At 39.9% G+C, this 22,355-nt stretch overlaps 1 protein-coding gene across 13 annotated transcripts in view; it reads left to right on the top strand.

Annotated features, from left to right (window-relative positions):
- Window positions 1-5,106: 5,106 nt before the first annotated feature.
- Window positions 5,107-22,355, top strand: part of LOC111249796 (uncharacterized) — a 40,086-nt gene continuing 22,837 nt past the window's right edge. For 4 of the 13 annotated variants that reach the window (XM_086985325.1, XM_022804129.2, XM_022804147.2 and 1 more), the window contains exons 1-3: window positions 5,115-5,632; window positions 9,892-10,052; window positions 19,636-19,692. In XM_086985325.1, coding sequence (XP_086841451.1) covers window positions 5,528-5,632; window positions 9,892-10,052; window positions 19,636-19,692 — 323 coding nt within the window. In that variant the 5' untranslated portion in view covers window positions 5,115-5,527. Of the gene's footprint in view, window positions 5,633-6,078; window positions 6,163-9,891; window positions 10,053-19,635; window positions 19,693-22,355 lie in introns of those variants that run through there. The other 9 variants (XM_086985333.1, XM_022804156.2, XM_022804119.2 and 6 more) reach the window with 5 other exon arrangements.

Raw genomic sequence — 22,355 nt, 5'->3', positions numbered from 1 at the left:
TAAAAAACATCAGTGTTAATCAACGACATCGTCAGCGACCGGCCGATCAATATTATGAACACAGAATTCGAGCCGTAACGAGATGAAACGCCAAAGCATTGCATTAAAGATACTACGAAATATAAGCTTGCTCTATTGGCATATAGTGCTGATATTTTGGAGGCCAGTTAAGCTAAAGTCGATGTTAGAGACTGGTTTATGTTTAAGCAAACTAGTCTGGATATTAAAGCTTCAACGCGAAAATCTCCAGTATATCCACCTTATTGCAAGTTTTGCTTACCAATACGACGTCAGACGTATAAATTTGTTTGTTTTTATTTTCGTCGGGTATGTCGGTGAATATCTAAAGCAAAAACGTAACAAAACTATTCTTTCTGAAGTCTTGAAGGTAATTTTAGTATGTTCATTATCTACGCCACTTTTTTTCGACTAGATGTTTTCAAAGGCACTAAAAATGTACTTCACCTTAGTACATCCATCTGAGGCTAATGGGAACCGCTCGGAGGTATTTATCAGGGAAAACGTTAGGCGAATCAAGCGAGCATATAAGTTGCAAATACTTAACCATCCATAGGCATTATAAAATTTAATTAAAAGTTAGGATTCTGGATTGAATGAAAAACGTTTGCTCAGTATCGAGGAACCTGGCTGCCTTCCCACATTTTCTCTGATACTAAACCGTAGTAATAGATTCCCACACAGAATTGTTAGAAATATGGGATTTATGCGCCTACGCCGATGTGATCCTAAGGAATACCCCTGACCGCAGCGCCAGGCTGCGGCATCAATCGAAAACGACCATGATTTGAAAATACTAGACGGTTGACAACGTATAGCCCAGTTGCATTTATCAAAGAATGCTCTGCAATAGAAAAGACCGGATGCGTATGGAAAAACATCCTTTTCCACAACCTACAGACATTAAAGCTAACTGACAAGGGCTTACGTAAGCGTCATATCCTTCCGATATACGTTGTGTCGACGCTGTGCTACGGCGTCCAATCACTGGCAAATAAAAATCGTAAAAATATATTTAATAATAAATAGGGCTTTGAAAACGTATGGCACAACAGTATCTAGTAAGATACACTAACAGATTAGTTGAATGGTGTAAAAAACGACGGTCGATACGTAATAAATTAACTGTTATAATTTAAGTAAAATACAGTGCTTTTTAGTAGCTGAAGAACAAGCGTTACTGGTACCTAATGCAAACGTTACGCTACAGACAAACTCCAGCAACGTCGCGAAGAATTTATGATGTACGAGATTGCGGTATTACGATTAAAAGCGGTACGAGACTCAGTACATAATATTGCCAAACAGACATTCTTCTCGGCTGAGTGCGAAATAATACAAATCGTCTTTGCTTAAAAAAGCTGAACGGCAAAAAAATAATCATCGCAACCGGAAGGCCGACTCCTGGAACTTTCGCGCAACCTCCACCCTGAAGGATGTTTCACTCTCGGATTGGATAACACAATAGTACTTGTAATATTACATCAATATACTACTTTCTAGATCTTAAACGCGAGAGCAGTGTGTCCACGTAAGTACCTCGTAGGCATTATGTCGCCTGAGGTACATGTCTGTGATAGAACGAAATGCGTATACTCCGTTGTGTTGCATGTATCACAGGATAGAAACAGAAACCCTACATGTTATCTCAGGCAAAATGGCCTTAGAGTATAAAAATCGCACAGTTTCAGTTGTGATGTGCTAATATACACAATGAGTTTGTCTTAGATGCAAACTTCCTGTAATGCGCGAAGGAGATCGTTATGTTTGCGGCAATCGAGGCTCAAAAGCTTCGATTTTTTTTTTGTGAAACGCTTTGCGGGGAACGGACAGCATTTATAGGAATCTATAGGATCTATGACATCTACTAATAACGTGCCCTTTCACCATCATCACTGATGTATTAATTGTCGCTGTTACCAGGACACTCTGTATGGTCTCATGGGACCCGCATTGAATTCTCCGAAGAGTATTTTGTTCCAACAGGATAATGTCGTCAACCACAGGGTTTGTAGGAGCATTTTCCGGTCTCATATTTGGTCTTCCGGTCGGTCGATCTCAAAAACTACAGACTTCTCGTGGTCGCCGCGCTTTTTGTTAACGAGCCTCGATTACGTCCTTTAGGGTTATATGAACTATGAGGTTTGCACGAATAAAGTAGTAAGAAAGAGGCAAAAAGGCCTAAGTTCAAGCACAAGTTGAACCGATTAATGGTGACATGATGTCAATTAAAATAGTACTGCTCATTACGTTTTTGTGCCGGGAAATAGGCGTGCTTCACGCATTAACGAGTAGACCGTCGACAGATTAGACCAAACGCAGCTTAATTTTTTCGCTTTTTCAAGCGAAAACGAGTTCACTAAGGACATCGGGACAGGTCCTACACTGAGATCGCCTCCTTTAATGGTAGACATAGTTTACTGGTGATTAAACACCAACTTTTTGCGTAACCGCAAAAAGACCCTTTAGTCCACAGTTCCCTATGTCGAAAGTTACGTATTGTACCAGTAAAATCTTCGTATAAATGTGCGCCAAATTAGCAGATGGTTATCCACGTTAGGGACTAACAAGTTGATACTGAACTTGTTTCATCCATCCAGCACACTAGAAACCGTAGTCCTCAGCCATAGTGGTATCAAGAATAGAAGTTCACTTACCTTCCTCGATTTTAAACGTAGAGGACATAGCTTTGTTCTCGAAATCGACACAATATCCTTTGTAGAGACTGAGTGGTCCATAAGTTGGCCAGAGTAGGACAAAGGTAGCCAAGCGAACATAATAACAATTTAATCAGTAACTGTATTTGCATTCGACACTGCTAATCTAGAGACTACGCAAAACAATGTTGCTGGTAGAGCGTAGGTAGAGCGTAAAAACTTCAACTTGTATCAAAAGCATTTTGTGTCTCTCAGCACATTCTAGGAGAGTAAATGAGGTCGCTAAACTTTAGAAGTCGTAGAGTCCATAACATAACTCGAAAACACTTCGACTTAATTCTAATTTTAATTTTACTCATTGGCAACCTAGCTTACATCCCACTAGAAAATCATACATCGGCAATTTATGATGTGAGCTATATACGCATCCGTGTTGATATAGAAGCGAAGCCAGTACAGCCTATTTAATACAACTGAGTTGATGTCGTTTGTGCAATTAATATATAAAAAATACGGGAATGTTTTACCTTGATCAGGCAAAATAAATGCCAGCCAATCGTGCCGGACGGTTGTCTTAGTAAGGCGCTTTTCTAAGCGGGGAGCTTCGAGCTATCGGGCGCCTGCGCTGTCCGGAACTGACGACGCACGCAAGCCACCCATAAATAATTGTCTCTCTATGGGTTGCAATGCATGCGAGTAATTAGAGATAAGACGGATTTCTTTATTGATATTCTAGATCATAAGCATTATACGGGTTATCCATATAGTTGCACACCATTAACTCGGATTTAAATTGTAACGCATATTTACAATACCTAAGTACTGATGACCGTATTCACAGGGTAAGAGACTGAATGGGCAATGTTGAAACTTCACGTAGGAGGCTTCATGTCACGCATCAAAATTTCTCCGGCTTCGCGCATGATTGAGCTTATAAATCATTTCGATAATTCTATAATATTATTCTATAATATTTCAATAATAAGCTATACCTCGAAGGTTGTAAACCGCGTGTGCACTTCAGCTCATACCTTACTTGCATCCGTATTACTATCTCTCTACTACTAGTAAATATGCCGTTCATAAAATGGGTTTTATTTATTTTTCAAAATTAATTCAACATGAATTATTTAAGAATTCGTTGAACTTCCGTGTGATACCTGTATAGTGATAGTTCGGATGGCCTATTCAATTACTCAAAGGCCTTTGTTTCTGCATAACTAATATGTTTCTGCCCCTTGGACAGGCATCAAGTCTAGTAATTATCTAAGGCAATGTTATTACTCTACTGCTCGAGATGTTAACAGTATAACCAAATGTAAATATTCCTTTAATGACAAAAGTTAATACCGAAGACTTTTGTAAACGGCAGTCATATTTCTCAGATAAAAAAAAAAAATACATTTTCTTTGTTCTTCTCGAAAATTATCTACCAAATATTTTCCTGAGAAACTCATTCCTAACACGAACTGATAGCCAGACAAACTGTCAGGTATACAGTCGTCGGTGCTACATCATCTATTACCAAATGATCATACTTTATGTTTAAATATCATGCACTTCATATGGATAACGACACGCAGGCCTATGAAAAAAAAACTTGCCATTCAATAAAAGTTGTATAACCTGTTCACCGACACAGCGTACGGAGACAAGTAATCGTACACAGAAAATTCAATGAGCTAGGCTCACAATATTTCGAAGCTAGCAGATTTTCCAATCACTAGCAGATTACGGTGTTATTATGATTTCTACCACAATTTCAAACCGCTTTTGCCATTATCGTGCATTAATTCTAATAATTATTGTGCATAAATGCGCTAGATGTCTTCATCACATGCAAACGAATCCGATACCAGCTCATTTTATCTTCTATTATATAATCTTCTCTTGTGGCGAAAACGATAACAACCAATCGCGCTTCCGTCGAGAGAAGCTTACATGCAGCGAACGACTCATCATTCAGTTTCATCGTCGTTGCTGACGAAAACAGGCGATTAGAAAGAAAGCGTGCGCCCGGCTACTGCCATGGGGTAATAGACATGGTAATAATGGCTACATAGTGGCTGTCTGCGATGGCTAGCTCGCCTTCATGCGCACGGGTCTTCCTGCATCAGCAGCAGCAATAACAGCAGTGACCGCACAGCATGCTGTGTCTAGGGTTAATGGTAGCTGTTTAATCCCAAAATATCAACGGGCGAACAAACCACCCTCACAACAGCTTCCACTAATGCCGTCACCGGGGATTTCGCTCTACTCCGAAACTCATATCTCTACTATGTAGAAAACCCTGCACTCTTGGCAGCGGCAGAATATATATATATATATATATAGTTCAAACCCTCCATGAACCGATGACCAATACTCGAGGCTAGATTGGGTCCCTCGAAACGGCCGCCAACGCAAGCGGCTATGACCTAGTCAGGGTTGGCAGCCCAAGCAGCCAACGACGCGTCGAAGGTCTGCGCGACGTCAGAACGGCTCAAGCGGTCCCAGCGGCTCAAATACTGTCTCGCAGACATCGAAATATAACCACGCTGCTAGTCTTCGTCAGTGTGACTCGATTTCTGAACATCTTCCTCTGAAATCGTCGGGGCCGCAACCGATAACAGTAGCAGCAGTAGTACTGTAGTAGCAGAAAGACAGCCGCGTGTCAAATTGCGACGGAGTTGAAGCATTGGGCGAGGTCTGGAATCGAACGCTAGTGAAAAGCGTCTCGACATCGCGAGCACATAAAACGAACATTTTAACCCGCATCCTCACGATCCGGTGTTCTTGAATTGAGCAACAGCAAGTTGTTGATTAACATTTATTGAACTGTGCCTGTGAACAGTACCAGCTCATATCGTACAATGGAGGATGGTGCTCAGCTGGTTGTGCTTGAAAGGGAAGAAGTGGATATACCATGGGGCTTTAATGTAGTGCCGTGCCCCGATGGTGTTGCTCGTATTACGCAGGTAGGTAAAAAGCAAATAAACTAAAACAGTGACTAACATATTTGCAACACTATTCACGACAGCTTGAGTTCCCGGATAGTTCCAGTTTAGAGAAAAAGCCAATTTTTCTTGGTGGTTCGAACGGCAGTAAGCCGCGAAAAAATGGCGGCCAGTGAAAAATGGGTTCGGGTGCCATATCCTTTACAGACAAATTTGTAAGGCGAATACGCGTGTTGGTATATGAACGTTTTCCTCTGTGCTCTTCTGCGACTGCGTCTAGACTACCGCTAAATGTAACCTATTGTTTGGCTTATGCAGTAGTCTGGTATTAATTTTTCTGAGCTGAATCCTCAAGCGATCTGAGGCAAGATGGTCATTCAGAGAGCACGTTGTCTTGACAACACTTATATAGGTTTGTAGAATGATACTTATCGAGTCCAACCAACTAAGGGACAGGGGCCAACACAGATCTGGTTCAACGGATGTTAGCTGAATCTCAACCCGTGACGTTCTTCTTGATGGGTTATCACGTTTTGCTGCTTGTTCTCCAAGTATGTACCAAGTGACCAGGGTAAGAAGTGCTTTGATGACTAAGACAGTTCCTTCCATGGCTGTTTGTGAATTGTTTCTGTGACGTTTGCTCGACATTACCTCAGCGGTGTCAACACCGTAAGCAAACATTACTATCAATACATAAACGGGCGTTTCGCCTAGAACTTTAACCACTCCTTCTAAAAGCCTTACTTGTCGTCTAGATTCATTTCTAATGATTTATCATGCCTATATGTCGGATGTAGTATTACAGACTTCAGTAGGAATTCACTGAAGATTAGACTTTATATATATGCGTGTGTGTGAAATCTCATACCACACTTTTGCCCGGTTTGACAAATCCATTTTAGACTCGACCGCATAACTAAGCTGACTGGGCTGCATCTCTTTCAGCTAAAGAAAACGTGGCCCGTTAATAGGCCTGAACAGCTATTGCTGTTTTTTTATAAATCAATCTATGACAAAGGCTACTCTTAAACACCCTTGTGCCAGAGCAGAGATGCTTATCTAGAATTTCTAGTTGAATCACCAAGTTCTCTCAACCAAAACGAGTAAGCTTTTCTACCTTATGTAGTACTACGATGGATCTTACTCGCTGCCACAAATAAAATGTGACCAACAAAAAGTTAGGCAAAATCAGCTACCTGCTTTCTTTACCGTATGGCTGTGTCATTTGAAGCACCTGCATGCCCCTACAGGCGTATCTTAAGGTCTGTTTGGCTCGCAGGGCAAAAACAAAGCATGAGGAAGCATTCGTTTCAGCTTCATACTTTCAGTATTAGGGCAGCTTAGCAGGAAGAACGCAAAAGTGACTCAGCGAAACGACGCAGCATGACGCCTGATGCCGCATCGTCTTCTCTTCTCAGTTTGACTCTACAAACAAGATCGATTGCTTGTCTCGTCGCAGTCACATGCGAGTCATCTTCTACCAAATGGTCCGCACTGAAGTATTAGAAAAAGTCCAACGGTATACCGTTGGTTCATTAATGTAAACCTTGATTAAACGGAAGGTATGACCAGGTAGTCGTTTAAATCCCACAACAGTCGTGCTTCATCAAATGCTATTGGACTCGGATGTGTCACTATTAGTAGTGAATCTCTCCGTTATATAGCTATAACGAATTAGTCTATCCCGATGCGTTCTTTCAATATGGTGGCAGATTTTTCAGCCGCGCATCGCTACAAACGATGCTTGGAAAAGCTCAATTCGTTATGATCAGCGAGTATGATCATTTTTAGTGCGTGTAACTTCATGAAGTTCACAGCTGTTCCGCGTTATTTGTCGAACAGGTTTTTAGAGCTGTATTTTTGACTCAGCTTAAATGACACAGCATTATAAAAGCTAGAAAATCTCACAGCTCATAGGCTGTGGTTTAAGCGGTCTAATCATTGAATATTTATGTTGTTTTTACATGGAAAGAGTTCTTAATTTTCAAACAAACCACGTACTAAGAAAAACAACCCAAATAATAATAGTACTCATAAATAAAGTTGTGTAAAACTACACTATTAAATTCTAATGAACGTACGAAAATACAGTAACTTAAATCGTAGCTGACTGTATAGCGGGTCGTTTGGTATCGAAGTTTTTCTACCCTTTCGAAACTACGCTTTAAATGCGCGTCCCAATTAGCATTTCTATCATACGACAACTACTAACTAGAGAAGAAATTCCAAGCTTTTGCAATTCGCTTCGTTGTTCCAGAGCTAACGTCTATCGCCCATATAATCAATGAATAGATTAAAAGGCAGGAAAAGGATCACCCTATCAGATAAAACCTTTAAGTCTTACAAGGCCCATCGAAATAGCTATTACCACAAGGAATCCTAACGAACCTGTGTAGGGTTTTGAAACAAAAGGGTGCTTGCTTCTAGCCGCTTCGGTCTTTCTTTATTTCATGGCCTGGTAGCCTCTATTGCGCCGCAGGGCGAGTTTTCGCCTATACTTTGTTCGATAGTGAATAGGCGACAGCAGCAAAGGTACCTACTGTCTGTTTGTGATGATGATTCACCGCAAAAGCAGCCAAAACTAGAACAGCGGACTCAATTACTTCCTTCAGACTGGCCTCTCTTTTTAGAAGACCCACCTTCGCAAATATTCTCATTCTTAGTCAAGGAAAATGAGGGGGCACAACTGGAGTGAAATTATGCTTGTAGATTTGAATAGAGCCTGATTCCGATACGCACTTAACGCCATTTATTTACGACGGATTTAGACAAAGCGTTTTATGGCGACGACAATGATCACTGGTATCGCTGAGGCTATTGTCGAGCGTTGAACAATGATTTTGAAAGTTCATCTTTTGTAGACGATAAGAAATGCGAAGTTTCTTTACTTATGATGTTACTATAGCTTCAAGAAGAACAGCAAGAAACCACTAACGATGATAGGCAGATAGGGTGGGCACCACAGAGGTGTAAATAAGAAACAGTAAACAGCTTAGCCAAGATGTAATGACAACTGCAACCGGCAAAAAACGAATCGCAACGATTGTGTCAAATTGGTCCTTAACTTTATCTTTTGTTTTCTGTTATTTAGGACCAAACAAATCCTCTAACTCGGAAATTCTCAAATGCCGATTTGCTTAGGAGCTAGTTTAACGACTTAATTTACTGCACTGAACTAGTCAGTATAACTAGATACAATTAGAGACAATAAACGAAAAGGAAAAAACAAGTTAAGCTTCCTGTTTATTTGCTTTGATTAATCCTTATGTTACACAGTACATTTCTACAAGCTCACCTGACACCTAGCTTATCTTGATTTCCATATCGAGAAATGCAAGCAACTTATTTATCTATATCTCAAGAAGTTTTTGAATATAATTAATTATAGTGACAGATACACGGCAGCTGTTAGCCATATATTCTTGCTCTAATCAACCCGCACGGGTCGGCCTTTGCGTAGACATGTTGAGACTGGCCATCCTGAGGCGGCTTGTTGAATCACATGTACCAAGGCGTTGGACAACCTTTGCATATTTATATATATATATATAGATATATATATACAGTGTTCTTCTTATAAATGATTTCAATTTTATGTTCAAATCCAGCAATATTTCTCAAAGCACCTGAGAAATGTCATAGTCTATCCACCTTGATCATTAGTCACTACCCTTTACACTGTCGTTGTTATACGAGCAAGTATCGTAGAGTATAAGTCACTAGGCAAAATACTTCAGACCTAGTATTCGATATTTTCAACCTGAGTGCCTAGTAAAGTAAATTAGCCACAGTCTTAAACCCCACGATCAGGGCCCATCCTAATTTACTCCTTGCTCCGGCCGGACTTTCTCACATCTGTTTGATTTTCTAATCTCTGGAAGATGGAAAAGCGAAAACTTCGCTTCGATCTGTGCCAGTTGTTAGGCATTCAACACAGTTTGAGAAAGAACTATTTCGAAAAAGAACCTGTTTTCCATGTTCGCTTACGGAGGGACATCGCACTATCTCGAATTCGGTCCAAGCCTTGCTCCTAATTCAATTCATCACACATATATCGTTGTCGGAAACTTGTTAATAGTCTCAAGTGAATACTTTATCATTTGTACGGGCTTTCTACAAACGGAACAATGCTTACAGATGTGTACCGCAAGATTTGAATTTCTAAAGTAATGGTAGATCAAGCATCTTGATAGCAATATGCGTGCTTTTTAGGTCAGGGATTCCCTCAACAAGCTACCCATGGGCACCTATGACTTTCTATATGCTCTGCTTTGCTTAAGGTAAAATCGGGCGGTCTCGCGGATAATTTTGGTCTCTGTGATGGGGATCAAGTACTGCAAGTGGGCAGAATGAAGGTCGACCCGCGCGATGGACTGAACCTCGGCAATGTTGAAATGCTACTTCGAATGCCAACGCCACAATTAGAGATCGTCGTTTTCAGGTTAGTTGATTGCTTACTGAACTTGAATAAAATTATACTGAGTTTACAAATAGTTTCTGCTGTTTCTTTTTTAATTTTTTTTTTGTCGTCAGGTGATCAAGGACTATATATTGTTAATAATACTTTTTGCTCTACAAATCGAAATATTTCATTGAAAGCTCAAGCTTTAAAGTGTATATATTTTTGCATTGGAATATAGTACACGATTGATTGAAAATGAAAGGTTTAAAAGAAGAAGCGATAAAAAAAATTAACCAATTCAATAGTCCAGCTTAATGAGCGCCTCGAGAAATCCTTGGAAACGCAAGCTAATGCGCTACGTAATGCTCTGAGTGTTTTCTTTCTAGGCATTCGGTTTTTTAAGATGTCGGTATTATAATCCTATGTGAAACCTGTACCAACGCACCATTTAATGTAGCGAGTTTCTGTACAGTATATGCAGGGAAAGAGAGGCTTAGTGGTAACGTCCCGATATACTTTCATTAGTGCCTAGGCGATGTAAAAGTAGCTATAGCGGAAGATAACCTTGTTGTTCTAGAAAGTTAAAGACTTAACACAATGGGAGGATATTTGCGATCAAACCCTGCTGAACGATCCATTGCACTAGTAGAGAAACGGATGCGATGTCTCAATTCTTTGTTCAGCGGATCGCAGCATGCGGCTTCAATTCAAAATTGGATAAGCCAAGAGACTCTCAAATCAGGCTACTGATTGACACCTTAGGGAACCTTGAGTGCTGGATTATAACGGACGAAGACGAACCCACGTTCACTAGCTCGATGTAGTACTCCACTATTGACATGTTCGAGATCAAGCTGCCTGTCTCCCAAGTCGAGCACTTCAGACCAAGGAACGCCTTACACGGTCTCGTTTAGAGGTTATCTATTCCTGATTATGCACCTCTGCCAAGAATCCATAGAGTAGTCCAAAAGCAGGTAGCTTTGGCAAAATCGCTAAACACAGAAAGGGCTTGAGAGAATCTCAGTGAATATTGTCCTGTTCCAGACATACTCTAAGATACGAAGCTGATGAGGTCAAACCTTGTTGCAGCAGCCCACGGTTCAACAATATATATAGGGGAGCGCTTTTCAAGCCTAGATGGGTGCTCATCGATCGGCTGCAGTATACCCAGAAATGCGCCCTTTTTTCATTACGAAGGGTAGGTCTACCTTGAAATGAACGAAGAAAGCGCTTTAATATGTGTGAAACTGTTCTTGCTCAAGGCCGAGTAACATCCCTTCTTGATTTTTTCTTGCTCCATAAGATCAAATGTTTCCAATGTTCATTTTCAGCAGATGTACGCTTCCAAGAACACCGCGTCTAAAGGGCTCTTGTGGTGGCATGGAGACAAGCCAGATGTGGGCTGCTATAGCCGCCGGGGTCACCGTCAATGAAGTGACACTAGCGCTCTAGCAGCTTCAGCACAAAAGAAGGCCCATACAGATCAAATTAGAGACGAGCATATCAAGGAGACAGTAGTGCTAGCCCTATACCGGACTGCCTTCTAGAACGCCTGTCTATAATATGAGAGATGACCGGATGGTTCATAGAAGATATTCCTTATCGTTATTCCGTAGGGCAAAGGCGATCTTCGAGAACTTAGCTCGTGGAGGGAAATCGCAAAAAGAGCTGCTGCTATAAACTACTCTCGGCCAAACTGCCCACGGGTCTCTCTACTTCCCTAAAGCTGATTAAAAACAATAACCTCACCTCTCTTAGTTCTTCGGAACGATTTCCCAAGTTGCATAATCAGAAAGCGGAAGTTTGTTAGAGCAGGTACTGTGCGCTGACAATCTCGCTATCTACAAAACAAAACGTTTTGAGTCTCAGTAGAAATTGGCTCGCCTTCAGTGGATGCCGGCTTTGACATTAATTTGGACAGGGCCTAAACCATGAATTCCCGAAAGGCGGGGCCACCAGCAGTAAATGATACTTTCTAAATTCACTGCTCGCCTCTAGAATACATGGCAAAATCTGAACCTTGCTTTATCCCACGCCGGCACTTTCTACACCGAGCATGCGACGGAATGCGTCAGAAAAACATTAGTATCGAGCGTTGCCACAGAAACACCGTCGTTCCTCTTTCTGACTATAGCAATGCGTCTCTTCAAAATCAAGTTCATACCTACAGTCTCATATAGCGTCAAACTCATGAACAAATCTCAGTTTTGTAGGCTGGACCAGGTGAAGTCTGCTTTCTTCAAAGGAGCACTAGGACTGCATAGATGCTGCTGTACGTGCTATATGTAAGCGCTAAGGGATACACCGCTATTTGTTAAAGATATACTACCCCAGTTTACCTTGCAGAAAACTCCCGCCTATTTGAAACTCACTGGACAACGGGAGTAACCGATGGTTTAGGTCTACCCGAGATTCCTTGCCACTCATGCTATGGTGGACGGAACGTGGAAGAAGTCACGCAGAAAGAACTAAAATGTGGTAGTCCGTTACGCAGTGTATGGCTTCTGCTATGTTATGTGTCTTAATAGATCCTATCATGAAGAAAGTTGGAAAAATTGCCAAAGGAAGCTTATTCATATGTCCGATACGAGGCAGTTACACGTAGGCTCATATCCAAGGACGCCTTGTTTGAACAACATGGGACAGAGAAAAGCAGCGCAACCTCTGCGCTCTGTGCTATGTATCTTATCTACTATTATCTTCAATATTCTTATTCTAATTTAAAAAAAATGCTTTTATATTGTTTATATACAAAACATTTGACAAAGGTGAAAATAGGTAAACATATTAAATAAAAACAACGGAAGTTTACATCTCGGTTCAATAGAAATAAGAATGATTGATTAATAGTTAGTTCTACGTTTGCTATTTGTAAGATGAATGATTTATAAACTGGTTCAAAAAATGAAATAAAGAAAAGGATTCTTACCGACGACTCGGTATGTCATTGTCACAAATGCACTTTACCAGTTTAGCCGTGGCATGTGTATACCAAGTGAAAAAAAAAAAAAAAAAACATTTTAACGAGGTGCTTTCTATTTTTCGACAAAATTCATTTTAGCTGATACGACTACCCTTCACATGAAGGTCAACTCGATTGAAGTCAACTAGCATGTCGCAGCTCTACGCTGTGAGTCCAACGGAAAACATAGTTTTGAATCAATATATAGAGTCTGATTCTTCGCAGAATTTGAATTTTGCGTAGAAAAAACTCTTGGCATAGAAGAATTTCACCGGCGTATCAATATCTGCTCAGGATAGTAGGATTCTAGTCTAAACTTGAATGCATCACGCCTAAAATGAAACGGTTTAAAAATCAAAAATCTTAAAAGATAACTTGTGTGCTTTAATAATGTTCTAAGTCGTTTTTCCCCCATGAATGTTTTTCCAGTGTATACATTACACGCAATGTAGTCTCTGACGCGTTTGAGTACCGTCTGATCTAACAAAAAAAAATTAATCATGTAAAAGAAACTTATTCTAAATTTCATCCTGGCTAACTCGAATTAAAAAACGTTTTTCACCAAATATTCACTAATTTTACAAAAAAAAAAAAGAAAAAAAGTCTAAAGAAAACAAATAGTAGTCTATCCTGTCACAAATCTCAGAAGTGAGATCTGTGCTTTGATATGATAATTCAAAGTAACAAACTTACGTCTAGAAACATCTACACCTGAATTCCAGTATGGATATTTTATTTAATTGTGTTCTGAAATGCTCGTTAGGATAACCACTGCTAAAAAAGCGTTCAGCATCAAAATGTTCTGTCAGATTAATTGACCGTAGAACTATATAATTTGCGCAAATAAAGAAGGCTAAGTAAAAAGAAAAATAAAACAGGTCATCGTGTCGCCAACGATCCTGGTGGTTTGTTGTGCTCAACACAAATAACAACAATTGTCTATTACAACAACGCGCGTGGACCTCAGTTGTCCTTTACACTTTCATGCGTCCAATACCCAGTAATCGTCGGTGGCAGCTGATAGCTTAAATAGGAAGCGCCGTTCCTTTTCTGAGGCTGTTTCTAGAATTAGAAGATGGGTTACCACTGCGAAACCTATACATTTGGTCGCTGGAGACTATCGTTAGTACTCCTTTTGGCACTGAGCGCTGGTTTTGCTTCCTAGCGCGATTTGCCTTTGCCACCATTGCTAGCGATGGCCAGCATAATACGTCTCATCTGTTCCGAGACTGAGTTTCTTAACGCCAAATAAACCTCCAGTTACAACTTTATATTTGATTGCGAATGACAAAGTGCCGATCAACTGATGATGTTACAAAACCCTAACTTCGGATTTATCTAGCGCATGCAAAAAAAGGCCAACGCTTTCTCACATGCATTACCGAAAAGATTTACGAGACTTTTTAGTCTTTATGACTGAATGATTGAACCATCTAATACTCATCAGTGTTGAACTACAACGCATGCACTAGTGCTTCCGTCAGCACCCCGATGACGCACATGGATAGACAACTTTACATATTACTGTCTAAAGAAAAGTGTCATCAAACCACATAGTTTACAATTATTTTCACCTATTTTAATGCGACAGTGATTAGCTAAGTAACCAATATAAGAGTACTACGGTTAACCAGAGACATTTCTTCGGTTGACTTCTAGTCGATCTAGGTTAAACATAACCGTGTTTGTCGAATTATAGGGAAAAAGAAAAGGCGAACTGGCACCTTGCTCGCCCTGGTCGCTTCAAGCGTCGCTTGAAGACGTTGCATCAAACCTTAGGGCTATCCCAGAGCTAGGACGGCGGCGGTAGTGTCGGCGGAGGCCAGGCCATGTCTGCTAGACCATCGAGCCTGCGGCTGGAACGGCTCGTCTTTTGCCTACGGGAGGTAAAGGCAAACTGGTTGCTTACCAGGGCGGCCACTGCTCAAGGGAGGCAAGCAGAAGAGCGCCATCAGACAAGAGCTCGTTCGTAACCCGATGCTCTATCGTGTTTAGTATGCCTTCCCTTCGGCGGCAAATGTTGTGTGTGTATCCATATGGTCGTGTGTTACCTTTGAGAGCTACACAAAGTTCTTAACCGCTTGATGCATGGTCTCTCCCAGGCACTTGCTTCTTTGCGGCCGGTAGTATCTCAGTGTGGTCCAGTGCACCGTCGATTCGAAACGTTTCGCATCCTTTCGCTGCAGCGGTAGCCCACGACCGCCATCGGCTGAGGAAGTGACTAGAGGCAACTAGCACCGACTAGGCACAGTGCCATATCCAACGAAAAAGTGTACTAAAATTAAGTAAATTAAGCACAACTTAAGAACACCTAATAATTTATAGATTCTTCTCACTGTCGACTAAACCCGAGAAGTCATTCCTGTAATATTTTGTTTTTTAGCTTGTATTGTACTTAGACCTTACCGGTTTACTCGACAACTTTCTATTGGCACTGCTAGCACTTACAGCGATGCTTTAACGGTAATTTTTTTTGTTTTCATTTCTCTCTTTTTCTCTTTTTTACTTTCGTAGTATCCTTTCTGCTATGCAATCCACTCTCATTTCGTTGGCCTCTAATCGTTTCTGTCTGAACCCTTTTGCCCTCACGTGTGCAGAGAGCCTAGCTCGGCTATGAAAGGCAACGCCGACTCGAAACAACAGTATAAGCGAAATAGAGATAAACTGCTCATATAGCTTGCTGCCTTTTTTGTTTTCGTAATGTGTTCATATCATAGAAGGTGGCGATGTTGTTTCTATGGCAGTGAGCCTCTTGCTATTGCTATTTGGTTCAGGGAAGTCAAGCAGTAGCAGGTGCAGCTAGATGACTGTGAATGTCTCTCCGTGTCTGCGTGTGAATGAACGCGTAAAACGACTTCTGTTGAAAGAGTCTGCAGAACTTTTTTCTTTGGCTCGGCGTACACGATGTGCTGTGTTCTATTATGTGAAAATTAAAAGAAGTCGGAACTGAATTGAAGGATCCGCATGCACGATATAGAGAAAAACTCGTGACAAAGTCAGCGTTTTCGGATACACATCTTTTCCAGCACGGAAGTTGCAATAGGCATCAGAGTATGTGGAGAGCAAATGTTCATACTTTTTAGCAGCAAGCAATCGTCAACGCTGTTAACAGCGGAGGTAGCAATGAACTGACACTTTCACATTTGGAAGCTCGCGCATTTCTTTCCGATATGACCGGAAAGTAGGCCTGGCCGACCCTCCTTCGATTACTTCTGCCGGTTGATGGGAAAAACGACGCACATAAAATTTAGTGAGAGAGCAACCGCAAACCACAAAAAAATCATTCAAGGACACGACCTAATCGTATTTAGGAAAAAAGCCTTTCTACATAATCACCACTTTAAAATCTCTATGCATACCAATCGAATCTGTGTACACGAATCGTGCTTGGCTCCATAGGATCCCAATTCCGGATTCTAGTGAAAAATATTATGACGTATCTTAGGCTGTTTACAAGCGCACAAAGGAGGATTAAAAGTTTAAATGCTTGAGCATCAGTCACGAAGCTGGTCTTAATATTTGGAAGGGGACTTACTTTGTGTCCACGTACTGAAAATCGTATGACTAGAGACATTTCCTTATGCCCTCAGTAAGGGAAACAGAGATCAGACGATGATGCACATACGACTTGATACAGTCCCGTTGGTCCACAAGATCTTTTTAAATGAGTTTATGCAAGAGAAAAGCAATCGTGAAGGCTTATTTATAATGTTAAGAATAGAAAAAAAAGCCCATGTACGATACATACGCTCTATTCGTTGTTAGGCATGGTTTCAATGAGAAAACGTTTAATTTCCATTTAGATAGATCTTCTGATCCTCCAAGAGTTGACTAAATGTTTTTTTTTCTAAATAGTTATTTGCTGCAACAATGTTATTACTAGCAATTAGCAATACGGCTCTCAGATCAGGGCGTACCAAACCGATTTGATTCACAAATGGCCAGCTCAAGCAGTTGTTCGTGGATTTTTCAGTTTTACCTTCTTTAATTACTGTATTTATCTGACAGAGAATGTCAAATATGGACGATACGCCAAGCTCGGAAAATTCTACATATGCGTGGTCAACGAAATCGAAGGAGTGATATTTCAACGTGTTAAGTTGATACGTGCACCAAATAATCAACGTGACAACTAGCTCCCGTCTGTTCGTGTACTGCCTTCCATATATTATTAATTGATTCTCCGGCGCCATAAAGATGCAAACTTTTTCGGCCGGTGTCGAAATTCAGCGATACAAAAGATTACAAAACAAGCCACCCTTTGATTAAAAACAGTTAGGAGAACTATTTGAGCGGTTCTTTATAAGGTGTCACACTGACAAGGACTATCGCTAATAAAAAAACTGACTTACAATCATTCATGCTCGTCGTGAGCACCATTGTCAAGCAACGGTCCGGGAGCAGCTCGAAAGGGATATTTGATTCGATATTAGGGTTTCTGGAAACCTTCACACCCAGCCATAAAACCTCCGCGATCTCCGAAGTAACAACGGCAAATTGATCGTAATGCAGCTTACAGTCTCTGCTTCGAAGTATAATTTCGTAGCTTTGTAGTGTAAATTTTTTAAGTTTTGTCGTGTACAACTGGTAATTCGAGCTAAATCATGGGGGCAAAATATAATGGTATTACGTTGAAGATTTTTTGTTCATTATAATGTAAAATTATTATTACATAAAAATTATGTGGTAAATATAATACGTCAGGACCTTTATAACAGCAAAAAGGCCATAACGGACAGAGAACATTAATTAACATGATTTTATTTACTTACACTCAAAATCAAAAAAATAATAACCATTAAAATTTTAACCATTAACACTAAACGAACCAATCACGATTCTCATATCGAAGTTTAACCAACACTTGTTCCCTTAAGGACAATGTCATGACATCCTTCTCAGGGGGTGTATATTATTACAGAAAAAGCAAAAGCTAAATAATGCTATCACAAGTAGTGTACTTTAGAAAGGTAGCCTTGGCTAGAAATTGCTATAATCAGGCAATAGAAACGTGTTAAGGAAGTATAACTTTGTCGATAAGGCATATTTGGTACAAAGGGACTCTTGTAGGCTAGCCTTCTTCTTAACGACAATATTATGCCCATTAAGTATCGCGAGAGCTGTACCGGTAAGATGCTGGGTCTAACTTATGGGTCTGATTTATATCAAATAAAGATTTCTTGTTTAAGTCATTTAATGACTTCCTGGAAATTGAGTTTATAACATAAATGATTCTCATGTTTATATTATACAGAGCGGTATTCTCTCTTGGAAGCAGATGATGTCTGAAACAACGCTTAACGGAAGTACAGGACATAAAACTTTGCATACACATTTAGGAGATACTTCCACGCCACCCGTTCGTGCACGCATCTTACTTTTTTTACTTTGGCTTTCCTTGCAAATGGGCTTCTCGTTCACCTCAGCCCTATAAAGTAAAAAACAAAACAGAAAATAAAACATTTCCGCTCTACTTTAGGGGTTTAGTAGAATTAGCCTAAAGAACCCAATAGAGAAAGGCTTTATCGTCATACTTGTTATGATATTACCTACACCGTGCTTCAGATAAAGGGTAGTTAAAGGTAAAATATTTTCGATTAAAACAAGATTAGCCTTATGAAATGTACCTATCTAATGTGACTGTTCTCCTTGCAATAAAATAGTACGGATAATCCCTACAGTCGCATTCAGGCCCTCTCAGCTTACTTCATACGACAAAGCCTTATAAGCCCTAGTCTTTCCATTGTAATGCCGATCCAGCTCTGTCGGCTAACATATCAATATAATAAAGGAGGGTTGTAATTTACCGTAAACTGTCTAAAAACGTGCAATGATTTTGGTTTACGTTGATACAATTTCGGGAACGGCTCAATACAACCGAGTTTGCTAACCTAGACAGGGTGGTAATGAAATGTTTGCTTGTTTCCACTTAAAAAGAGAGAAAGTAAATAAAGTCCTAGACATGTAAAGTGGCAAATTTATTCAAGTGCTACTTCGATGTGATTTATTAGTAACAATATGTGTCCCCTTTGACAAAACGTTGCTAGTATCATAATCAATATATAATTTTTTTAGTTTCTATGACGTTTCATTTGCTACACCAACAATAGGGTTAATAAACAGCATCAGGTCTATGAAGTATTATTAAGCCAAGTGTTATTTATTGCAGGGTAGTCTGTATAAACAGAAATTGCCTAGATTTGAAAACATATTTCGTTTTGTGCTGAGAGTCAGGTACCTGAAGGAACGCTTAACCGAAGCAGTACCAAAGAAGCATTTCAAACATCTAATATGACTATTAGATACTGTGATGAAAACAGTGCTCGGTCAAATTATTGCAGGTTTAAATGTATGTTACCTAACTTTCTTTATTGATTTTCAAATAGCGATTGCTGTTTCCTTGATGGTTCTGCTTTGTTTTCATCATAACCCTCCATCTTCAGAATCAGCACATAGAGGCACAACTGATAAAACTACTACAAAGCTGATTGATGGCTTTAGGGTACTGACGGTAGGTTAACTGCCATTCGTTTGACCCTTTGGTCCTTAGCTCGAGCAGTTCATTCCATCTAGAAATAATACGGGGCTATTTTAGGCACATTTTTTATATATATATATATCGGCTTCACTAACGACCGAAATATTATTTTTTTTTTACAGAGACGACTTCCTTGATCGAAATCTCGGATCTATTGTGCCGAAAAAGAAACTTCAAGAGTGAGTATTATTGCAAAAGTGCGTTGTAATTAAAGAAGTTCGCTTCAGCGCCACCAGTTAGTGGTTTACTCATTTAGAAGTTTAACTATGTTTAAACGATCCATTGTTGGTAGGTGCATTCCATGTTACTTGTATTGCAAGTTATTGACGTTCGGGCGAAAACTTAAAGACTCACATATACCGAAATCTGTTTGCGTCGCTTGCGATAACAGATCCGTAAGCTCAACTTTGCTCGTATAATCTCGCATTAACAACCTTGTATTATAAGCTATGAAGTATTACAAAAATTAGGATAATGGAGCCGGTCGTTCTGTATTTGTATTTTATGTTACGCAGAGTGAACGTTTAATGTTGAGCTTACTTCAAAGCGAGCAAACATCTTGCCGAATATCTATTTTTACGTATTTAGTGATCATCTCAACTTCGTAACCCTGAGTTTTTTTGGTCTATCTACACGGCTTTCGTAAAACGTAATACCACATAGTTCTCTTTCAAACGTAGGCAGACAGCTAAGTCTAAGCTAAGTTTCCTACAAATTAATCATCTGTGAAGCGAAAATCTATTTTTATCGATTTCACAATGATTTGTTGCGTAAAAAGCTACAACAACAGATTTCGACTCAATAAACTCCTAATACCAGTCGAATTATTCATCCCGTGGATTGTCTCGGTGAGACCTCACACCTCACAGCTTCAAATCTCTTCAGACAGGCTCCTTCGTGACCCGCTTCCAGATGTTTCGATACATACATACTATACAAATACATATTTGTTTTATAAACCAAGTATGGCAGTTACCACCCACTAATTCCCGTATATAAATATACGCTTCACGATATGCTGAATCTTTATTTCCATGCGGAATATTATATACCAAATAAGCTCTTCTATCTAAACTTTCCTGTCATGAGTTAAGCTTTTTTCGCTTCATTTTTCCCGATTGCTGTTGTCGGACTTATTCCATCGCTTCATAAGCATCAGCCATCGTCACACCAACGTGCACTAATTTATGTAATAGCCATTTGCCTGCATTCGTATACAAATCCCATCGGTGCCATATTTCACTCAACATCACTCTGGAAATCACCCTGAGCTTTCTCCTCTTCTACCACGCTCTATTTCTTTTTCATTGTCCCTTTTTGTCGGTGGCTACATTCGAGTGAGGACGTTATGATTTACTCACACTTTCAGGCTGCTAACACTGGCCACCAGCATTTTGAAGTCAGAGTCTAACATTTAGCCAAACCAATGCGTTATGTACGCTTACGGGAACTATGGGAGTACAGAATCGGTGCGCAAGAGCGCGATTTACGTTAAAATGCCAACGACAAATGAATTACTAGATTGTTTTGCAGCATTGGCCAACGCGTGCGAGCGCCTGATACAGAAGTAGAAAACGAACCAGCGATTAAACCACCAGAGTTAGCCCTTTCTCTTTATACATATATATGTATATCTTAATTCCATAATCTGATACAAAGGTACCTCCAAGGCCAATTCGAGACGAGTTTTGCAACTGAATTGAAGCAATTAGTAGAACCATAAAGATAATTCTAAATGTATATTTTGATATTTAAAATAAGGAAACATGGCCTTGAAGACAAAGTGTTTTTTCTTGTTTAATTAAAGAGCGACTTCAACCGTTAAGCAAATTGTGCATAATTAGCTCTGCGTGTTTGCGTGTCTAGTGCGTACGTGCTTACCCGTAAAACAGTGTCGTAAAATATTCCGAAATAGCATATTGAAAAGAAGATAAGAAGAACGCAGAGTTAATGGAAAATAACATAGTAAGCAAAAGGATCCTTCTGTATTCACCAGATCATGCAGAAGTATTTTTTTTTCGCGGAAAAGCTTGCCAGTGTGAACATTTTTATGAAATACGCAGCTCCTTTAGAAATGATAATAGACACAAAGTAAGAATGGATTTACTTGTTTTCATACGTAGTGAATTCGGGAGGGTAGTAATTTCAGAATCAAAAACTTCATTCGTCGTTTGTGAAAGGCGTTCTTGTTTATCCTTCACAAGAGATTTTCCTGCTATGTTCGGATGCTGGTTCACAAACCAACGTCTAAAATTAGCAGTATTATTGACTATAAAGAATGAAAAACAGATAAACAACTTACGTCTGTAGTATCGAGACTCTTTTTAATAGTAAACGTAAAATATTGCCTTTGGTGGTTAGTTATGTTTTTGTTTCACTGGCATTCAGGGAGTTGTTTTGTTGACTAGGTGCTCCATCACGTTATCTCTATAGAGTTTGCTGTATACGCCATATTTTGCTCCGAAGTGTGCGTTGGATAGCACGATAAGTACAAATGTACTTAAAAGTCGATGTAATTGTTACATCTTAGCATTAACATTTTCATCTAAATAACAGATGTTATAGTCAAGTACCCTTTGAGCCTTTAGTACCTTCTGAAACCGCATTCCCGTTTAAATGTATTGTGTGATGTATCTTCTATCGTCTGGCGCACATATGCCCCTACAATTTCACATAGATTAGAGCATATACTGTTAGAAAAACGTCAAACAGTAAAAATATTTTCTTGAAATGAAAATGAGCCCCATTTGTTTTTCTAGACGGAATTTTCCCTAAACGCACCTCGTAACTCGGCATCTTGAGCTGACGCTTGTTGCGATTGGGTAACGCTTAGACGTAGTTT

The sequence above is a fragment of the Varroa destructor genome, unplaced genomic scaffold, assembly GCF_002443255.2.
Source record: "Varroa destructor unplaced genomic scaffold, Vdes_3.0 BEIS01000001.1, whole genome shotgun sequence".
Lineage (NCBI taxonomy): Eukaryota > Metazoa > Arthropoda > Arachnida > Mesostigmata > Varroidae > Varroa > Varroa destructor.
Note: the sequence above shows the minus strand (reverse complement) of the source record. Positions and strands in the feature narration are given on the sequence as shown.